The sequence below is a fragment of the Gavia stellata genome, chromosome 19 (assembly GCF_030936135.1).
Source record: "Gavia stellata isolate bGavSte3 chromosome 19, bGavSte3.hap2, whole genome shotgun sequence".
Taxonomy (NCBI): Eukaryota; Metazoa; Chordata; class Aves; order Gaviiformes; family Gaviidae; genus Gavia; species Gavia stellata.
This window is the reverse complement of record NC_082612.1, coordinates 14,308,710-14,330,443: the sequence shown is the minus strand read 5'-3', so window position 1 is coordinate 14,330,443 and position 21,734 is coordinate 14,308,710. Positions and strand designations below refer to the sequence as shown.

The 21,734-nt window shown below is 41.2% G+C and overlaps 1 protein-coding gene across 1 annotated transcript in view; it reads left to right on the top strand.

Annotated features, from left to right (window-relative positions):
• RNF150 (ring finger protein 150) overlaps nucleotides 1–21,350 on the top strand; it is a 117,287-nt gene extending 95,937 nt beyond the window's left edge. Inside the window, exon 7 of the mRNA XM_059826906.1 lies at nucleotides 21,206–21,350. Coding sequence (XP_059682889.1) covers nucleotides 21,206–21,324 — 119 coding nt within the window. The 3' untranslated portion in view covers nucleotides 21,325–21,350. The remainder of the gene's footprint in view (nucleotides 1–21,205) is intronic.
• Nucleotides 21,351–21,734: the final 384 nt, after the last annotated feature.

Sequence of the window (21,734 nt, the reverse complement as noted above, 5' to 3'; positions counted from 1 at the left end):
GCTGGGAAAGTAGCATCTAGATAAAGGTTGTTTGGTGACACTTGCAGGGGAAAAATTAGTTACTAATTTTTTTCATCTTTTATAGAATCCATGGTCATTCATCTCCCTCAACCCATGTGGCACTTGCTAATTTCTGCAGTAGATAATGTGCACTGCCTGAGTCTTTGCCCTCTGATGGTAAATACCTCTAGTTTTTCAGTTTAGACAAGCTTTTATATTCTCTTCAGCGGCATGTCTCATCACACTGCATAAGGCCTCAGAAATCCCACCAGCACTGTCTCTGTAGTTGGAGGAAGATCCATAAATAATTCTACTGCAAACATGGGCAGGAGTTTTATATGAAAAACCACAAACTCTCCCCTAAGGCGTCATATCACCTGCAAAGTCCACAGAGTTTGGTGGGCTGTACAGCAGTGGGGGCAGTCTAGAGAATACCAGCAGTTCCTTTTCTGCCTCTCATTTTGTTCTTTCCATAGAACCCTGCCAACGTGTAGCTCATCGGGACTGTTAGGACCCTTTCAAGTCTCTTTGATTGCTCTTCATTAAATCTATTAATATAACTTCTCAAGTAATTATTTTGATCTGTGTATGTCTAAAATGTCTTTGTGAAGAACAGTCAGCCTCTGGAAGTGGATGAAAGTGCATGATAAGAATCTGATCCACTGTTGTCTTGCAACCACTTGACTTCTTCCTCGCTATTAATAGGGGGTTTTTTAGACAGAATGTAAAGGGGGAGGAAAAGGTGGGAAAACTCCCTAGACAGTAGTTAATAGGGAAAGTTATTAACACATACATTAGCACCTAACACTGTCCTGGAGACAGAATACTGATGGGACATAGTTAAAGATTGAGCAGATTGGGTCCCATGTGCCTGGAGTATGGCATAAGTCCCAGTGGCTCTATTAAAAGCCCGTGCGGATGTTGCACTAAATAGTTATCGTGGACTGAAAATTCCAGTGAGCTGAGGTCCTACCTTTGTTTTGAGACTCACACCAGTGCCAACATAGCATTGGTGGTTAGAAAGAGTCACCAAGTGAAATCTAACTGGCACTAAAAATGTGCTCCGGATTACTACATACACGTCCAAGACACCTGCCAGGCTCTGTGAATGGACAGTGAAGTGTTCCTGTTATAAAACTGTTCTTCCTTTCCATATGTTAAGATGTGAAACACAGACAAAGTGTTTCTGTACAGCAAATTGCAAAAAAGGATGTACAAAAATGCTGTGAAACAAGGAGCAAACTTGAAGTCTAATTTTTTTGTTTTGTTTTCTGTTTCACGTCTGCTATGTATATTGACATTGTGTACAGAGCAAGGATGAAACCAGCGGTTCCTGAATCTCCCCTGCAGACACACTGAGCTGTGTCTATGGCCGAGTTGGGGGACACAGTAGGTACACAACATAGTCTGGCCTAACCTAGGGTGCCAAAAAGGCTGCAGGTCTTAAGAAACTTTCTTAATAATTGACTCTAGGGTGAGATTTAGAAGAAAATGTTCTCCTTCAGTAGTGGAAGCTCCATGTATAAGTTTGTCTCTACATATAGATGCTGTGGCTGTTACCAGCTTGCCTCTCTCTGTCCCAGATTACTTGTTCCTGCCTCTGTGTTGCCCTTCTGTTGTGCAGCTACCTTGTGAGCCCAATCCAGAGGCTAACCAATTTCTTCCTGTGTTTTTTTTTTTTTCATTTGGATCAGTTCCCTGATCCAGAAGTAGTTGTGCCAGTACAACAGGAGGAAAGAAATGTGGAGCGCAAGAGAAGAGAGGGACATACAAGCCAGCTTTCACAACACTATTGCCAAAAGCGAGCATACTATCTCAGGCACTAGACCCTACACAGCTGCCTGTTTTGCACAGAAATCAGGATAAACAAATAGGCAAAGTAAGCATGAAGTTTCAAATCTCATTTGAATGCTCATATCTGAGTATATAGGTATTTTATTAACGGTCAGTGAATATGAGGGACACAAGGGATTTATTGACGATGAAGCTCAGTAGGGAAAAGTGCCATTGTAAAACCTGTGCTGGCACACAAGCGTGTCCTTAGATACATCATTCCCAATTGCTCTGAATGTGCATTGCATGTGTGCAGGGGAAAAGGGAATCTGAGGACTGGGATCAGTGATAACATAGCTTATATCTTTCTTTATACTTCACTGTCTTAAGCAGACAGCTAGATAAAACATTGAACAAGAAAGCTTTTAAAGCAAAATGGACAAACAATGTAAAGTGAAATACAAATCTGAACTGCAGAGAGACCAGATGACTTAATACTAGCTGGTCTCTTTGAATTTATACTTGAGAATGAAAGCCTTGCCTTGCAAGAGATGTTCAGCATCTTGCATGCAATCTGCTTGATTATTTAGGACTCGTTGTCACATCTCTCATGTCTGTGGAGTTTTTCTTCTCATCAGTTTTTACACAAAAGCCTCCACTGAAATTGTCAGGAAGTGCTGTTTAAAATACAATGTGCTACTCTGATTCTGAGTCTTTTTCTGACCAATTCAGGACCAAAGACAAATGGGAGACACAAGGATCCAGCTTGGATCAGCACCTGAAAGTAAGAATTAAGAAGTAAGACTCTAGCCAGGCAGGCAGAGGAAAGGCAGGATTCCCAGGGTCAGTCCTGCTGGTTGCTGACACCATTTCAGATAGATAAGCAATGCAAAAGTAATGCTCGCCTGTACTGCGCAGACCCCAGAGACCCCTACTAGGGTCAGGCTCTGCTGTACCACTCTTTATATACACAGAGAGTAATGGATGGACCCACTTCTGAAAAATTCACAGGTAAGAGCAGATTATAGCAAGCAAACAAATCTGATAAATTTAGTGGGAAAAAACAGTGAAAAGGCAGCTGTGCCTATGGGAGAGTGAAAACACAAGGCTGAGATACAGGAGGCACTCACAGAAAGTAGTGTAATTTCTGCAGCAGTCACCCTTGATTCTGGTGGCATGTATTTTGTTCTGGTTGCATTGCTCCATAATGGAGCGTACATTTGCCTTGGTGCTCCCATAGTGTCATGACCACTTTGAAGGTAACTCAAATGAAAGAAGTAAGCCAGGCAAAAGCTCTACTGATGTACTGTTTCCAGCCATTGGTATATATGGTTTTTTCCTTATTCATCGAGGCTTTGAGTCTGTGAATGTGCAAGAGAATCATTTGCACATGGAAGCCGTCTGGTTTCTCGCAAGCATTTAAAGGATCCCGTGCGTGCTTACACCTGTACTTCTCATGTTGTAACCAGCAGCTTTGATTTCTCAAAAAGCGTGAGAGAGTTGCATTTAGAAGCAGATTAAGTGAAAGAGGTGTGTGTGCGCGTACCTGTGTGATTATTTTGTATGATAGATAAATAGTCTTGCAGGAGATGTTTGGCCTGCAAGAAGCGTCAAAAACTGCTCTGCTTTAAGTTTTCTCCAGATCCTTCTAGGGGCAGCAGCTTAGATTTCCACATACGGTGTCTAGTACTTACGATTTCAGCCTGGACCAAAAAAAATTGGTAGTAGTATTTGCTCATAAAATACCGGTCGTGTCACAGTGTGTTTTTGAAACAGCTCTTTCTTTTGTTACTTACCTTCAACACCAGCAGAAATTAGGGTGCTTCAGGGATCCTTTAGGGTTACCCACAGTAACCAGGTCACTTCATCATTAAATCTTTAGTAATTGGACTTATCTCTATTGTGCTGGATGTGGGCAGTTTTAAGGGAAGATAGTGCCTGAAACTAATGCTTTGAAACTGATAGATGGAGAAACTGGCTTATGAGTGTTTATAGAAAACATGAATGATCAGAAGAAAAGTAGGCAACAGGTCAAGCCCAACATCAGAGAGGAAATACCCAACTATTGGCATGAGTGTTAGGAGAGGATTTTTCTCCCTGTGGGGGACAGGGGAGATGGGTAAGCCCTCGCATTTTGGGATGCTGAAAATAGGACCCGCATGGTTATATTCTAGCCCAATTAGTTGCCATCTTTACCACTCCAGTGACAAGGCTGATATCCTGAGGAATAGACTCAGGCTCTACTCAGCACAGTAGCATCAGAGTTGCATTAATGAATAACTGGGCTTCCAAAGCGCCCACGAGATATATGATGGAATATCCACCCAACCTGGCCTTTTATTGTGACTATCTTTTGCAAACGCCAATACCTTTGACTGTTCTTTTCATTTTAACTCATGTTAACACACCTGAGGCACTCAGAGAGTAGGCAAGACCATATGCTCTTCTGTGGCAATAATTAAACCCTATGTTAATACACATATTAATGTGCAAAACAACTTACCTGGAGATCTCTGTGGTGAATTTTTACTCTATTTGCCACTGTCTAGGTAGCACAGTACTGTAAGACAGTGAAAAACCATACTTCTACAGGAAAAATGCATAGAAAATGTATAGAACAAAGATACCACTGGCAAAGTCAGAATATGAAAAGCACTTAGCTAAAATAGCTTTATTAAATCGTAGCATCTCAGTGTGGAAAAAGAAAAATCACACAAAGGAAGTTTAAAATCTGCCAGTTCCTTATGCGGATAGCTAAATAACACAATGTTTTCAGCTGCTAACATTTCTTTGCAAGACAGCCACCAAATGTGGAATGTCAGGTATGCATGACAAACCTTGCTTCAGATTTTGCCCCCATGTGCATGGGATGTTGAATTCAACTGAGCTGTTACTAAACTTTATTACTTCTTTATAATTGCTTTTCGAAAAGGTAGTGGCACCAGCAAATTGTCTTTCTGTGCACGAAAAGCTATCAGTCTGCAAGACCAAAATAGTCTCAGAGTAGGAGAGTTTAGAAGAATGACCCTCTGCCAACCTGCTCTGGGGGATGTAACATGCGCTCCCAGCTGCTGAGTAACCTCCAGCCTAAAGATACGCTTCAAAGGAAACAGTTTAGAAGAAAAGCTATGATAGAAAGATTATATTTTCAGTTGTTCACCCTTAAAAGTGCCTTGTTAAACTACTGTAATGGCTGTATATTCCACAGGGTGGGAACAATTACATTTGTTTGTAGTAATTCATTCCTTCTCACTTTTTTTTTTTAATTAATCCTTCAGTTTTTGCCTGATTATGACTGAAAGATGCAAGTCAATTTCCCTTGTAAAACTGAAAATTTACTGTAAATTTATATTCAGCTGCTAAAAGCCCTCTTTCCAGACTAGATAAATAATGTAATAATATTTTAATCTTTAATTTTTTCTAAAAGCTCCTGAGGTCTAAATATGTTTCCAGAACTACCTGGGAACCTTCTGGAAACTACCACTTTTCAGTGAGAGGAGTTAAAAGTGAAGAACTTGAATGGAAAAGGAAAAGCAGAAGGGGTTAAAACCAAACTTAATGTCACAAAATTTTGACTCTAATTTTACAGTAGTGTTCCCAAGGGAAATAGTAATGAACCAGTGCAAAAGCATTGACATTTTTTGAAGTTATGTGGTTGGTTTTCAGAGAATTTTATTATTTTCACTTTTCCAGGTACGTATTGGTGCATAGGGTAATATCTCTTTCTTCTGCCTCTCTGAAGAGTGTGAATGCTCAGAACTCAAAAGAAGGTGGAATGGGAGTATATATTCACTGAAAAGATTGAAACAGAGACAAAATGTTTTAATACAGAGAAACAGTGTTTAAAATTACTCTGTTCCCATTTGAGTTTCACTTGTAGAATGTTAGGGAGGTCTTGATGGTAGCGGTGGTGTCCAAGTGACCTAGTAAACATATTTTTTTAGTAAAATTCCAGCTGCAATTTGTTGAAACTTAAATTGACCTTTCCCTTCCCCTGGTCCAAGAAGAAACTCGGAAAACGGATCTCTCTGTCTTGGCCTTTCTCATGTTCTCCTGAGCATTTCAGTAAGAGTCCCTGATAAAAGCAGTGGCTTGGAAGGGATTTTCTGATGCCAGAGGTTGTTCACTTGAAACTGGATCATGACTGCAAGCTTATTTGAAAGGAAATGCTAAATAGCCCTAGATTTATATAGCCCAAGACCAGTTTCTATTGATGTCCCTGCTGGGGGACCAGCCAGACCCAGGCCTTGAAGGGCACTTGGCCAGTGAGAAATTATCCTGGGTGCTAGGACCAAGGCACCCTTTAGGCACCTTTAGGGGCCTTTAGGTGAGATTGAGTTCCCTCTTTAGCATTAGCCTTTTTCCGTATTGTCCTGGTTGCCCCTCTCTGGGTTTTGATTGTCACATCCAGCATTTTGTAAGCAAGTAAATGGAGCTCACTTTTTTTGCAGTGTTACTTGTATGAGCCACGAGCAAGGAAAGCAAAAGGAGCTAGTTAAATAAGGAAGGAGCACGCTTGCACTCTTGCTTTAGGCTGGTGAGATGAAACTGATGGTTTCACATCTCAGGTAAGGAGTCAGGTCAGGAAAAACTGTGCTATGTTCTTTTTCATAAAGGTTCATTTTAGGCAGGCAGGAAGCAGACAGGAGATCAGAGGGAGACTCACATTAAACTAATTTAAAATCTTTAAATTAAGATGCTTGTTAGTTTGGTTTCATTTTTTTTTAAAGGCTGATTTCTTTTCTTCTTTACATAAGCCATTTTTATAAATGTATTTTCAGACAAGATTTGAATGTAGCAGGCCTGGTCTGGCAGAGCAAAGATTTGTTTTTTAATGGGAAAAAAAACCAAAAATGTTGAGCTATATCAGCATTGTCAAAGAAACATTCCAATTAAAAGGAGATTGGCATCAACTGATTTAAAATTTCTTAAATGACCATAACAAGAAATAAGCTGTTGACCTTTATGAATGCTTTTCTTGATTGTTGTTCTCTACTCATGTGTTTCTCTGTGAATGCGCATTAATATACACAGCCTAGCTTGTTAGAATTTTATCTGGTGCACTAGCCCTGCCGCAGGAAACAATAACATTTTGGACATTTCTGTTCAAAAAGACAGTGGTTCTGTGTACCTCCTATTCATATTTTAATCTTCATTTCATGTGCTTGTGATGTGTTTTAAATGTGCTTATTTTTCTTCCTTATAGAATGCTTTTGGTTACATCAAAAATATTGCTAAATCCTTTAAGCAAACTGTGAAAGCAACCTAAAGGAGATCAAAAGACATTTAAGAGGTTTTACTTTTCCAAAAAGAAAAGGTTTTGATACAGTCCCTGTTTGGGGTTTTTTTTTTCCTGATTTCGAAACTGATGAAAAGAGCCACGTTTCTCATAAAAACAACTATGCGTAGACAGATTAAATCAGGTTTTTTGCTTAAGTTTGCAGGAAGTCCTAGGAAATGTTCCTGCTGGAAACTATGGGCTGTTTCTGGCTGCATAGATCTACTTTAATCTTCCTGCTAGTACTCAGGCACAGTTATACAAGATTTATAGATTATACCAGCGCTGACAATGTCATATCCCACCTGCCAATCCATAAATGTCAGCAGCAGTTTGAGTCATTTTGCAGCCTGTGCAAAAGGCCGACCCGCAGCCTGGCACAAGGCACGTGCTGCTTACAACTGCCCAGTGGCACACAAGGACCTTCCTGGTGCACAGACCATCCAAATAGTGGAAAGCTCTCATTTTAGGAAGTCTTAAGTACAAAAGTTCACATTTTGATAAGGAGATTTCTGTTCATGGCCATGGTCAGATTCCCTTCTCAATCAGAGAACTGGCCACAACCGTAGGTAGAAAATGTTACTGAGAGTGAAATTATTGAGTAGGCTGCAGGGAGGCTCAGAGCTGGAATAATTCCTGTTCAAAAACTGCATAATTACACTGAAATGTTTAAACGTGTTGCAAGGTTTGATAGGCTTGTGAGGTTTAAGAGAAAGGAGTGTTAGCACGTGAACTCATCTGTCATCACAGGATGTAAAAAAAAAATATTAAATCTCTGTGGGTTGGTGTTGCATGAAGGGTTCTTTTGAAAACCAGATATTATAGCTTTTAACTGACATCCGGCTGCAGTTCTGCACTGGCAAAGAGATGAACTAAGTAGCTGGGGAGCTTGTACAGTGAATGATGCTAATTGCTAGCAAATCTGAAAGGAATTATATCGTGCAGCCACTACAATAGTGGAGAGTAGACTCAACTACCCAGGACATCCCTTCCAGTGCAAGTCTCCTAAGGCTTCCTCTTTAATAAAAAGAGAAATACTCCATGAGTTAAAGAAATTGTTCTACTGAAGCTATTTTGAAGTATGGTTTCTGCACTATCCGCCCTTTCTTGCTATTGTTTTAAAACAACATCATCAGTTAGACTCCAGAGAAAATGAAAAATCTGAAAACAGTGAAGCATTTCGGGTTACTTATTTTAAAGGAGACATTTATGGTAGCTCCAGCAGTTGGTAGTGACTCATCTTAAGTGTTTTCCAGTGCTCAATGAAGGTAAAGGCTGTCCTTTCTGAGTGTGTATGAGGGAGAATCAGACACAAGTACCTACCAAGAGTGCATCTGAACACAGGGGACTAGAAGTGTATACTGTTTTCAGTTAGGGTAAAATTCCCTTATGTGAAGATTTCTGCGAAACTGGATATTAAAGAAAGCTTCCTTGCAGAATTTTTAAGTTATCCTGGGGGCCTCAAAAGAGAAGTGTTTGAATGCTGCAGGAAGCCCATAGGAAGGAGATTCAAATTAGTAGAATATGTTACTTTGAAAGCATCTAGAATTTATTTTAAAAAACTACTGCAATTCTAATGAAATTAAGGGGTGACACTTCAGCTTGTCACATTATTTTTCTTCATTGCTGATGCACATATAAATCACTGAAATTGTTTCTTCTGTATGGGAAACTGGATGTTCTTATTTTATTGAACTGATCATTCTATTAACTCTTAAATATTTTGCGTAGACATAAAAAATGCCTGGCTAACCAATTGAACCATCCCCTCTGCGTCTGTTTACCTATGTGCCCATCTTAGCATAGCAGAAATAGTATAGCTATAGGGTACCGTTGTAGTCATCTGTTCAGGTTCTTACTTTGTTCCAATACGTACATCAGATCTGGCTGCAGAATGTTGTACTGTTGCTGATGCCACACCATCAGGAATGACTACATCTTGCAGTAGAGAGAGAGAAACTTTGCTTTTAAACAGGGGATTTCTTACAGAGTCACTGAGACACTGTACAGTTGAGGCTCCATGGTTCTGCTCTTTTTATTATTTTTTTTTTGTTACAAGAGATTTTTCTACAGCTGAATTGCACTTAAGTCAATCTTTATCTTTTGAACTACAGTACGTAGATAAGCCATGGCCTATGACAAAATATGAAATTTAGCTGTCCAATTCAAATCAGGTTAGACAGTCCTTTAAAGTTCAAGAACATATTTTCTCTGGGTTGTTGTGCTGGTTCTGTCATGTATTCTGTTTTTATCGACTTGTGACAATTGATCTTTAACCTAAGCAGTGTACTTTGGTCAAATGTCTGCCAGTTATTTTGGGGCATGTACCTGACAGTTCTGTAAGAGCGTGAGCATGTGACAGGAGACTAGAAATGGTCAAATCCTGCAAGTCCACCTGTGGCTGGTGGGAGGCAAGATGCTGATTTTGCTGCAAGTCGGGGCAGGGGGGAAGTGTGACACACAATGTTATGGTCTCTTCACATGTCTGTTGTTTGTGGGCAGCTCTTGGGTAGCATGGAGGATGCTGAAGCTGTGTGGATGGATGACAACCAAATGCCATAATAATCTGCCCAGACTTGGCAGGCACGGTGGTCCCACAGCTGTGCCCTGCTTCAGGCGTTGGAGCTGTTGCTGCAACAGAGCCAGGCCCGTTCTCAGGCATGTTGTTTACTTATACTGAACAAAAAGGAAGACTGTTTTCCCCTTAAGGTAGTTGCACTGTTAAGAGTTGTATTTTGCTAGTGACAGCAGTAAAAAAGACATATCCAATACGCAGGTTCGTCCACCACCACTGTGGGAGTTTTCTCTTTTGGCTTCATTACTGTGCGCATTTTTTTCATATCTAATGAGAAGACATCCCTGGGTGAAATTTTTATTATGGACATTTCTAATGGAATTAAATTTCGGCCAAGTATCACCATCACCAACATACATGGTGAGGAAGGGGTTCCTAGCGACATGCACAAAATTCAAGAGCCCAGGAAGTGCTGGGCTAATGATTTGCCCCTTTATCCTGGAAATGTTCTGGAGCTCTCAGGTGGAGCCCAGTGTTAGCATTATTGGAAAGGAAGGCAAGACTGTTTTTGAAAGAGAGGGAGAGAAGATGCACATGCACGTTATTCAAGTAATTCTGCCACCGTTGAGCTTTTCAGCCACCTCCTTGTGCGTTTGCTCATTAAATCCTCTAATATGTGCACAGGCATTTTTGTGACGTCTTTGCACAAGGATGTTCGTTGTAACTGCTCTTGAAAGTTCAGTATGATTCCTCCGTACTGTGCTTTGCTAGTGACCTAGGTTTTTTGAGAGCTTATGCAGTAAAAGGTATTTAAAGAGACAGATTTGAAAATCGTGTACATGCTGCCCTGACAGACAAACTCAGCCAGACTAATGTGAGCTTTTCCAACTCCCTCATTCAAAAATTAACAGTAGTCTTTAAAGCAAGCTGTTGTTTTCTTTTACAGCTGTGTGCATACTTGTAATTGAGGAACCAGTTCATAATGATTAGGCAGAAATGGGTTTTTTTCTGCTTGTCACAGCAGCCTACGTTTCACATCAAGTTCTCAAAATTAATTGCCCCCATGCAGATTTTCACTGGCTAGTAGCAACCTTGTACATGAGCTGAAGTAGGAGTGAGAAGCTTCTATGATCCATGAAGAAAAGCTGCAGTAGTCTGAGATCTCTTAGAACAGTGTCGTGCTCTGCAGGTCCGCTTTCATGTCCTAGTCTCGTTGCGCGCCCTTGGTGGGTGTCTCTTCCGAGCACCAAACACCCCTTCTTGCGTTCCCCTGGGTGCCAGAGGTGCATTCCCACTTCCCAGGAGGGCCGCGGTTCTGGGTGCTTTTGCAGGATCCAGCAGTGCTGAAGGTGTTAGGCAGAGACCATAGCGATGGACTGCAATTTCCTCCATTGTGGAGGAATGTGTGCCAGCAGACCCTGCTGAGCCATGGCCACCACCCAGCCACGGGTGCTCTGGGACGGGCTCTTCGGTTGCTGCAGTGGGAAGGAGGGTGCCTGTGGGTTGAGCATCCCTTTTCTCATTCCTCCTGGCCAGGAGCAGGGTGCAAAAGCAGAGCTGCTGTGCAGGTGGGGTCAGCAGGGATCTGCAGTCCTGAGAAGGAGCGATCTCGGGTAGCTTTGTTGCAGCTGCATCTGCCATGGAGTCCCCCCAAGGAGAGGTCACAGCTCTGCAGCATATTCAGACCAGAGAAAAAGGTTTTGGAAACCACTAGCTTACAGTGAGTCTTCTGGTTTAATACTGTATCATGCTTGGGGGTATTGCAATACCTCTCCGGTGTGACTGCTCTGAGGGATTTCTGTGGTGTTGGCCAGTACATCTGTAAGAAAGGATGTTTCTTCCTTATGTTCCTTAAGAACAGAACAGAACTGAAGCTTCTCTTACCATTACACTCTTGCTCGGTCAGTCCAGTGCATTATGTGCCTGAGTCAGGCTGTAATTTCCTTCTCCTTTCAAGCTTGCAGGAAGCAGAGCACACTGCTGACACGGGTTTTTAAAATATAAATAAGAAAGTTCAGTCACAGTAGCAGTCACCAGTACAGCCCATGGAAACTGAGATGCACATGATTAAATTGTGTGATTATACTTCTTAGATGTAAAAGTCTCTTTATTATGACAGCCTGTCAATAGGCCATATAGCGTATAACACATGCATTTAACTCTACTTTTGTCAAATACCTGCTATCCCTTCAGATTTTTAAATGGCTGGCAGCGTGATTAAAGATGTTTGCTCACTGTGCAAAGGGTGTATGTCTCTCCACGCTTCTCACCTTGGCTACTGGAAGAATCTTTGCAATATCCCTTACACACCATTAACATGATGAAACATGATTATTTTTAACTTTATCACTTAATGCTGTTTGTTTTGCAGTAACACCCAGGAGCCCTGGTCGTTTAGCAGCTGCTAAGAAAACCAAGTAAAAAAAGTAGTCCCCATGCCACACCTGACGTTTTAGACGTATAACATCATGGTACCACAGGGACAGCTTGCAGATGTTGAATGCAAAGCGGGGGGGTCCCTTCCCTTCCTTTCTTTCTGTAGGCTTCTTACCTCAGGTTGGCTGCAGTACTCCCCTGGTGACTGAGCCAGCCTCTTCAGCTGCTAGCCTAGCAAAAAATGTTTCCAAGGTAGTTTGCAGACATTTTTTTTAAATTAAGTCAACTCCCTGGCCAAAGGAATAGCAGAGCTGCCTCAAGATAGGTGGCAGGAGGGTGAGCTAGGGCAGGGGAGTTGGCCTTCCACTTCTTGGCTCTCATGGTGCTGGTACACAGAACTATACTCAGCTAAGTCAGAAACTTGGTCTGCATACAGAGAAATTAAATGGAAGAATAATAGAAATTATCAGAGAGTAATACCGGCACACAAAGTGTTTGTAGCAATGCTTGGGACTGCACGATAATAGTGATTTTAGTTCAGTCTGGGCCTAAGAGACTTTTTTGTGAGTGGGTTTGGTGAAGAGTTGAATTAGACTTTTTGTTTAACATGAAATGGAAAACTTAATGTTTCTTAGGATTCTTAGTGGTATAGGAAATGGCAGGATGTTACCAAAAGTAGCTAAATTCTTTCAGAATTAAAGATCATTGACTATTTAATATATTACCAAAGATAGCGAAGATACTTGAGAATCAAAACTGTCATGTAGTTACAGCCTTGTGCTTCAGTATTTTTGAGTATTTTCCCTTTTTATGGGAGATCTCATTTCCTGATTTTCAATCAAATACATGAATAATTTTGCGTGTTCTAAATAATAATTTCTAACAGGCTATACATTGAATGAAATACATTCAGATTTATTTCTGAAAGTTACTGTGGGCATCAGAAGAACATGCTCTCCTGACCAGAGGTGCATCTGGTGCAGTATTTGGACACTGAGGATGGCTGGTGGTCAACGGTAAGGAGGGTGTGCAGCAGCATCCCACTGTCGCTCTCCCCTTCCAGACAGTGGGAAGGCTTGAAGGGAGAAAGGAAAAGCAGCTTTGCAAAGGTTTAAGAGGCTGGATGCCCTGTTGTGAAGGAAGTAGGGTGGTTCTGGTCTGGCAGTCAAACAAGGGGAGAGTATGAGACTGAAGAATGGGGTCAGTCAAAGATGGAAGAAAATACTTTGTAGTGAATAAGACCAGATGTGCAGATAAACTGTGAAGAACCTTGAATGTGGGGATTAGCTGATAGGAGAGCATAGAGGTTGGTGCAAGAGACCTTAGTGTGATGACTCCATTGACTGTTCAGGTAATCTTTCTGATAGTATTTTGACTGAGTTTCCAATAGGAAAGAGGAAAGACTAGTCATGGAAAGAGGAAAGACTAGTCATGGAAAGAGAAAATTATATTGCAGTATCTAGGCCACAGAAGGACTTTCCCTGCTGGTCCCAGGGCAGGAACGTGATGAGCACGACCCATAAGAGTAAGGAGAAGGAAGAAAGTGTAATGAAAGCAAAAATATTAGGTTTTCTTGTGTCATACTTGGCAGAGGCATGTTCATTGTATCACAGAGAGACATGGCAGCTCACCGCTAAGCCAGCTGATCAAGAGTTCCCAAAACATCAGCCAGCCTCTCATAGACAGAAGACAGATCTCCAAAGTGTTGACTCCTAAAATAATGTTAATACATGCTGTGAATTTCAAAGGCCTTGTGTTCTGATTCATGGACAAAATCCCAAGAAGCTAATATACACTCATTAAAGATATATATATATATAGGTAGATATATAGATATATAAAAAATGAAAAAAATGCATTGCTTTTCCAGCCAGTCAGGTCCAACTGTCTCCATGCAGTAACATCTGGTGTGTGTTCTTCCCCTTTTGCTTAGCTTTCTGCAAATGTGTTTGCTATCTGCTCCGTGTGTTTTATATCATACGTCCTTATTTGGACAGATTTTTTTTCCCTTTTTTTTTGGAGAGAGCATTTGGGTGCTGATATTTTCTACACTGTTTATGAAAATGAGTTTATCAGTCATGTCAAAACATAAAATGTCTTCTCAGGGTACTGGTGTTAAAGTTTATTGCTTAAGTACATGTTCCAAATTTAGGCTTCAGAAAATTGGTTGTATTACTAATAATTTCCCCTTTGGTTTTTGATGCTTGACTTGAGATACTGGGATATGATTTCCAGAAGTGCTGAGTACTTACAGCTGTAGCTGAAGTTAGTAGAAGATACGCTTGGGGCATACAATGTGCGGGTTAATGCTGTAGCTGAAAAATCAGGTTTACGGTGTCTTAACTGGGCACCCAGAATCAGTGAATGCCTTGAAGAGTTGTGACTCTCCATCTTGGTAGCTCGTGTCTAGAATGATGATGTTAGCCCTTCGTACTGAAGGATGTTTGAAGACAGGGAACTCTGTCTTTGGCTCTTTTCCATTAAAAGATGCTGTATGTTTTCCCAAAACATATATCCTAGAGAAAGATTAAGGGAAGAAAGTTCGTTGCCTTTTCACTCAATAAGAAGAAAAAAGCAAGTTTGCTTTGGGAGGAACTGTAGTGTTTTATGTCATATCCAGGCTCATCTATCGAGTCTCTCAACTGCTTAGGAGTTTGATCCAGTTAAACACATTTTTTGAAATGTTGTCTTGAATGAATCTTGCCAGGTCATGGCATTTGGTTCTTCCTGGTGTGCTGATCTTGGGTGTTCTTTGCAATGTGTTTCAGATGTCATCTGCTTTATCCTTTGGATGAAGCCCTGTTGCCGTTAATACATTCACAGGGCTCTGGCTTGTTATTTATTGAAAAGACTCTAACCTTTTCTTCCAAAAGCAGTTACCGTGCTCAAGTACTTTCTCCCCTTGCTGCTCAGATAAGTCTCTCTCTGATGATAGGGAACAGCAATAAAATATTTCCTCAGTACTTTGTTCTCAATTGTAGCCAGCCAGACTTCTTCATCCATTTTATTAGCCTCTGCGTACAAAAGGACCGCGTTAGTAACAGGTTTTATATAACCTTTTCTCCTCAAACATATTCCCACTTTTTCTTCTGCATTAGCGATTTTATAGGCATTTTTTTCCATGTGTTTTATTTCATTTGTTTTGTTAGTGCAGTTATGGCCTGTTCTAAAGCATTACGATTATCAAGATGGTATGGAAGGAATTTGAGACTTACTTATAAAATGATCCGGTAAGAAGTATTGGATGGTTAATTTGAGAACAATTTTAAGAATCAGTAGTCTTTTTAAAGAAGAGGGTCTTAGTAATAAAACAAATTTGATTGGTACTGTTGTGGAAGGAGTTCCCATTTGAGGTACTAACCTCATAGGGCCGTGCTCCTCCTCTTAGACTATAAACAGCAAAGTGATGCTGTGGCAAGGCTGCAATAAGAGGGAGCAATAAACTCTGTAATGGTAAAGTGCATTCTTGGGCAGACAAAGAAAAATAGAGGGCTCTAGAAATGTCTCTCTCTCCCTGTCATAAATCAAACGTGATGAATAGTGTTCTGGTTGTTCTGATACTGGAAACAAAATCTGAATAGCGCTGCTTGCCTTGGCAGTTAACTATGTCTTCATGCTGAACAGAATCCATTTTGATAAAGGTCCTATATCAATGCCTCTAATGACCCTGGATATATTTTCTTCTCAGGTCCTCAGAGCTCCAGGAGATGGTCACATTTCTGGTTTCTTCTGGAGCAAAATGCTTCTAGACACATCTGACTGGGTGCAATGCTTGTTTAGTAGAAGTGAGCCCCTGACTGGAATGAGGTTCATGCTAACACATAAATTTTAGATATTTGTCTAGATCTGAGAGCATACCTGTTTCATGTTTTGGCTTAGTTCTGTCTTCAGAAAATGAAGAGTTCTGAAGTAAGGTGTATTTCACAGTGGTGAGAATGTGAAATGAATAGTGAAATCAAGCCCAAGTTTTGCTGTACATTCATTGTCAAAATGAGGTTTTAGACAGAGTCCCATTGTCTGCTGTACAATTTCTGCCAGCTAAGGATGGGATAATAGCTGATAAATTTTTCACAGCGTTTCATTAGATGAAGAAATCAATAATTACTCATTTCTCCTCAAAGCTGGGCATCTACCATCAAGAATGGAAGATCCGTGCAAAACAAGACTTGTTTCTTGTGCTAAATGCTCAGCTTTATAGCTAGGCAAATAGGTTACACCTAAGTCAGTAGCACGGTAGCAGCTTTTTCTTAACCCCTGATTCCTGTGACTGTCACAAGATGAAGAAAACCATTAGCAGCTGCACAACTCTGTGCAACAGTTTAATTTTGTGTGGAGCGGGACTGAGTATGCTGAATTAGTTCACAGAGAGCTGATAATAAATGAGGGAAGGGAGACTGACTCCCAACTGAATAGTTTATTGCTGTGGCCCATGCTTTTAATCGCCAAGAATAGGAGATTGCTGGCTTTAGTTACACTTCCAGTAGATGAATTACACACTTGGTGGCAGCTCTCATTTGACATGTAATAATCGATACTTTGCTGCTTACTCCCAAATGGGTGTAATAGCAGAGAGCTACCTGAAGGTCCAGAGAAGGAAAAAAGTCTCTCATCTTAGACAAACCTTATATGCATTCGATGCTGGGAAGCTTTTGCTGTATAACATTTTAGTATTCTTATTTTTCTGCTGATTTCCTGGATGCAAATTGCTTGTGGACCTTTTAGCCCAAGCATGGGGTTCTGCAGCTTTTCCAGCTCTGTGAGCTTGGGGTAAATCTCAGCCTCTGGGGCAAGCAGGAGCAATTTTAGGAGAGCCCCATGGTACTGCCCATGTCCTAGGGATGTCAGAGCACAGTGTTGGATGTGGCCATCTCGGGAGGAGCGCAGTGGTGAGCAGGGGGTGAGGCCTCTGTGAGTGCAAAACCCACCACAGTTACATCAGCTTGTTCCTCATCCTTGAATGGATCATTACAAGCATATCTCAATTTGTGCCCATGCCTGTATGCTTACCTACACATGGCAGATGAATGGTTTTGTAAATGCACTTTTCACTCACTGTTGAATGCTTAGGTCCCTCCCAAGACTCTTGCAAACAGTATCAAATTCCTAGAAACCCATCATCTGACCTTTTTCTTTTGGAATATTTATTAGCATACAACAGGTACAGACTTACTCAAAGTGTTAGGAGTAGCAGCAGCAGTAGATAACTATTACTAGTGTGCAGCCTTACTGTTTTTAAAGCACCAGAGTAATTAGCTTATTTTCATCCTTGTTTTGATTGCAATTATACTCAAATATAAACATCACTTAATGAACTTTGCAACAAGTAAGGGCTGTACCACTATTATATAGGGCAGTTCCATATCTACGTGGTGATATTCTTCCTGCATTAGCATAATTAAATTTAAAGTAATATTGGCTAGAGAAGGAGTTTGTTTTATTGCACCTCTCAAATGAATGTGTGTCAGGGCATATAAGTGAGTGGAAAAAGTCTGTCTGTCTGGAGGTAGGCAGCACGCTGTGGTGTATTGCATTTCGCTGACATGAGAGAAATGTGGCAGTGAGGTCTACAGTTGCCTGCTGTAGGCACTAGCACTCAGGCTGAAAAGCAGCTTGGGATGTGCCTTGTGCTTTATTAAGCAAAAGGCTTTATGCCTGTGGCATGAAATGCTATAAGACACAGTAAAGTATTATAATGTATGTTGTTAGACAGGATTGCCAATCTCAAACATCTAAAATCACAAGTTATATTCCAACATAAAATCTGTCTAGAAATTAGGGATATGTTTTTTAAAGTCTTTATTTACTTTTTACTTCTTAAGATTCATTTATTTTTAAGTGAAAGCTGAGATCTTCACTGAAACTTGAGATCCTCACCTGACTTCAGGGCTTTAAGAAAAACACCAAATTTCAAAAAACTTGCAAAAAGGTCATAAAAGTTCTTAACAGTGAGTCAGGCATCTTCTGCAGAAGCTGTGTGATTGTATAAGCTTTGTCACTGTAAATAGGATCTAAAAACTAGGGATGCAAAATGCAGGCTAAGCTCCTGGCACTTGCAGTTTACTTGAGGTTTGCTTGCCTTTAACAAATGTCACTAGCTGTGCTGGCTCACGTTGTTGAGCAGCTGGCCAAAGAAAAAAAACCAAACCACCACAGTCTAGAAAGCCTGTGTTGTGTGTGGGAGCCACGGTGAGGCAGTTGTAGACTTTGCAGTCAGTTACCTACAGCTGATCCATATCTGGTGTAACTTCTGCAGCCTCCCAGAGTTTCATCCTGTGCGTGTTGGGGTCAGTAGTAGGACTCCTGTTTATAAGAGCAAGGACGTAATGCTGAGGGATGCATTAATTTCCTTGTGTTGTCTGTGTCTTCCAAAGAAATGTCAGTGCTGACTCGTTCCCTGAAAGGGAAGGTGTAAGGGATGGTGATGTCTGAGATTTTTTCTCCCCACTCTGCTGAAGCGGCAGGCTGTAACTTCAGGATTTTGACCCACCTCACTGTTAGCAAGCAAGGAAAGTGGAGCTTTCATCTTTCTGGGCACTTTCGCAGCGCTGGAAAAGCAATGCCAGGGCATACGCATGGGCATTTTTAGGATCCTTTGTTCACTGCTCCTACTAACCTGCACTTCAGTCCCAAAGAAGACAAACTACAAAGACCACACTTTGGAAAGACTAATTTGAATAATTGTATAGGATTTTTAATGTAAAACTCAAGTTTGCTGGTTTGGAAAGTGGGTGCTCCTATACATAGGTTAGACAGTTGGTAGATGAGCTGCAAATCTGCTTCTGTTCTATCTGCCTGCCTTGAACTCAGTTGAGATCTTTTTCTGCTGTGCAATCCTAGGCAGAATCACAGAATCACTAAGGTTGGAAAAGACCTGTAAGATCATCAAGTCCAACCATCAACCCAACACCACCATGCCCAATAAACCATGTCCCACAATGCCACGTCGACACGCTCCTTGAACACCTCCAGTGATGGTGACTCCACCGCCTCTCTGGGCAGCCTGTTCCAATGCTTCACCACTCCCTCATAAAGAAATTTTTGCTAATATCCAGCCTAAACCTCCCCTGGTGCAACTTGAGGCCCTTTCCTCTTGTCCTGTCACTTGTCACTTGGGAGAAGAGACCAACACCCACCTCTCTGCAACCCCCTTTCAGGTAATTGTAGAGAGCGATGAGGTCTCCCCTCAGCCTCCTCTTCTCCAGACTGAACAACCCCAGTTCCCTCAGCTGCTCCTCATCAGACTTGTGCTCCAGACCCCTCACCAGCAACAATTCTTGAAATAACATTTCAGCTCCAAAACCACTTCTCATGTGACGCTCTGACATTTGGTGCTGGCAGCTCAGCCTGCCTCTCCAGCATGTGTGTGGCTGTCACCATTCAGCTAGTCCTTTCCTGCACAGCTAGTTCAGATGAAAATCACCTTTCTCTCAAGAGTGCTCCAAGCAGCTGTTTAACATGGCTAAGCCTCAGGAGCTCTGTCATGCAAATACAAACTTGCTCTTAGGTCAACATTTAAAGCATCATTTTCATTGTTTTTAAGAATCCTATTAGTTAGAGAGGAATGATGAATAATCCAGAGGTCTGGAACCACATCTTTCTGGCTCAGGGAGCTGTTACCACTACAGAAGATGCTTTAGGTCGTGGAGGTGTATGTGATGCACTTTTGTATTCTTGGATCTAGCAGTTCACCTTATGGTTCAATGTAATTGAAGCCCACTGAAGTCTGCAGGAGATATCATTCAGTTTGTAAGTACATCCTCCACCTCCAGTGGAAACATTTATAGTTAGAAGCAATGCCTTGAAATGTTTTACTACTGTCATATTGGTAGGGAAAAAATATACAGATATAAAGAGGTTGTGTGCATTAATTATTTATCTTGCAATCAAGAAAGTATAAAAATAAACCAGGGTGAAAATTGGGAAGGGTTGTAAAGGAAAGCACTGACTCTTTCAGTCTGAATAATGCAGACCCTGCTCAAGCTTTCTCCGCAGAACGTGAGGTCTAATCCCAGTGCAAGTAAATACATGTTTTTTTCTCTAAAATAGATTTTAGAATCATGCAGCTCTTGAGAGGAGACTAATTGTGCTCACTTAGCTTCAAGTGAATAATTAAACTGTGAGGAGTTATTATTTTCCTGGCTCCTCTGTAATGTTTCTTACTTATTAATTCTTAGATATTCAACTTTCAGACTTTTTAGCATCAATCAAGCTCTGCTTCTATTGTCTGAAAAATAAAATACGTGAAGGAAAAACTGCCACAGATTTCAGTAAAATGTATTGTTACAATATAAATATCGTCATTGTAATTAAACCACTTGCAAATATGAACCATCAACTTTTTCTCTCAGGGACTCAGCCACATATGGGATTTTTGTGCCTTTGAAAATCTCCCCAGAGATCCAGTGTTCTTTGCTTCTCCTGATTGTTCTTGAAATAAAATTAGCTTTTAGTCCTTTAAAATCTGTTGGCTTTATCTGCTACTAAATACACACGTAGTAAGTGCTGTGGGATCAAAGCACAAACAAGTTACTCCTCCTACACTTGTAGTTTTGATGGAATTTGCAGTTTGGCAAAAGTCAATAATCTGACTCTTGCGGTATTTGGGATCATGGTGGATTAAGGTAGATCCCTTCAGCCTGGATCAAGAACCTGCAAGGTATCTTCAAATCGGAGGAAAGGGTGAACAGAAGAGAGACTGGAAAAGGATGAGAGAAGGCATCTGAGAAGGCAGGTAGCCTGGTCCTGAGTCCTGGGGCAGAACTAACGACACCCATGTTGCTCCTTCCAGATGTTAGCCTAGCGCCCTCTTAAAAGTCTCCGCTAACAGAGATTCTGTCACCTAATGAGGGTTTGGGCAGATTTTTTTACTGTTAGGAATGTTTTCCTGATGGCTCCACCAGGTGCCTGTGACTTTGTCCTTATCTTGCTGCCTTTGTGGGGACAGGGAGGAAAGTGCTCAGGCAGTGGGAGGAAGGTCATGGACATGAAGGGCCTGGATGGAGAGCCCTGGGAGGATTAGGAGGAGAAGAAAGTGTACCCATCCGGGCTCCTTGTCTTCATGTTTCTCGCTACTGATGGCTTGAACTTTCTGATATTTTTGAAATGCTTTAGACAGATACTGAATAAGAGCAAAGTTTGGAATCTAAACACAACCTCAGTGGTGGAGAAACCTCTGGGTCTCATCAGCAGAACTAAAAAATAGTAATACGTTGACAGAAGGACATGACCATAATGCCCTTTTCCTGTCTTTTCTACCCTCACAGATGAACAGGAGCCAGCAGTCAGCAGCGATTCAGATATTTCATTGATTATGGCAATGGAGGTTGGACTGTCCGATGTGGAGCTTTCCACTGATCAAGACTGCGAAGAGGTGAAGTCTTGAAAAACAAACAGAGATCCAACAGTAAACTACAGGGGAGGGTCACAGGGCGGGACCGAGTCAGCTTTCTAGGATTTGGACCAGTCATGCACATGCCTCCAGAGCACTGTCACTCCTGCGCACTCCATTCTGAGATGGTCACGAAAAGCAATAGCAACAGTTGTGTCTACCTGGATGCGGTTTCATCATCTACATACGTTCATTTTGTTCACATGGGAGATGAACGCTTCCAGTTTACCCACGTGCTTGAGAGCAGTCATGTAACTCTTCAGTGGCTCATAAATACACAACTGAAATGACAGCTTGAGTGTTTTCTACACTTGTTCAATCGGGTTTTTGTTTCTTTTTTTTTAAAAAGACATGTGTTTGTTATGTTTGTTTGTTTGTTTATAGTTTGTTATGGATGGACACTC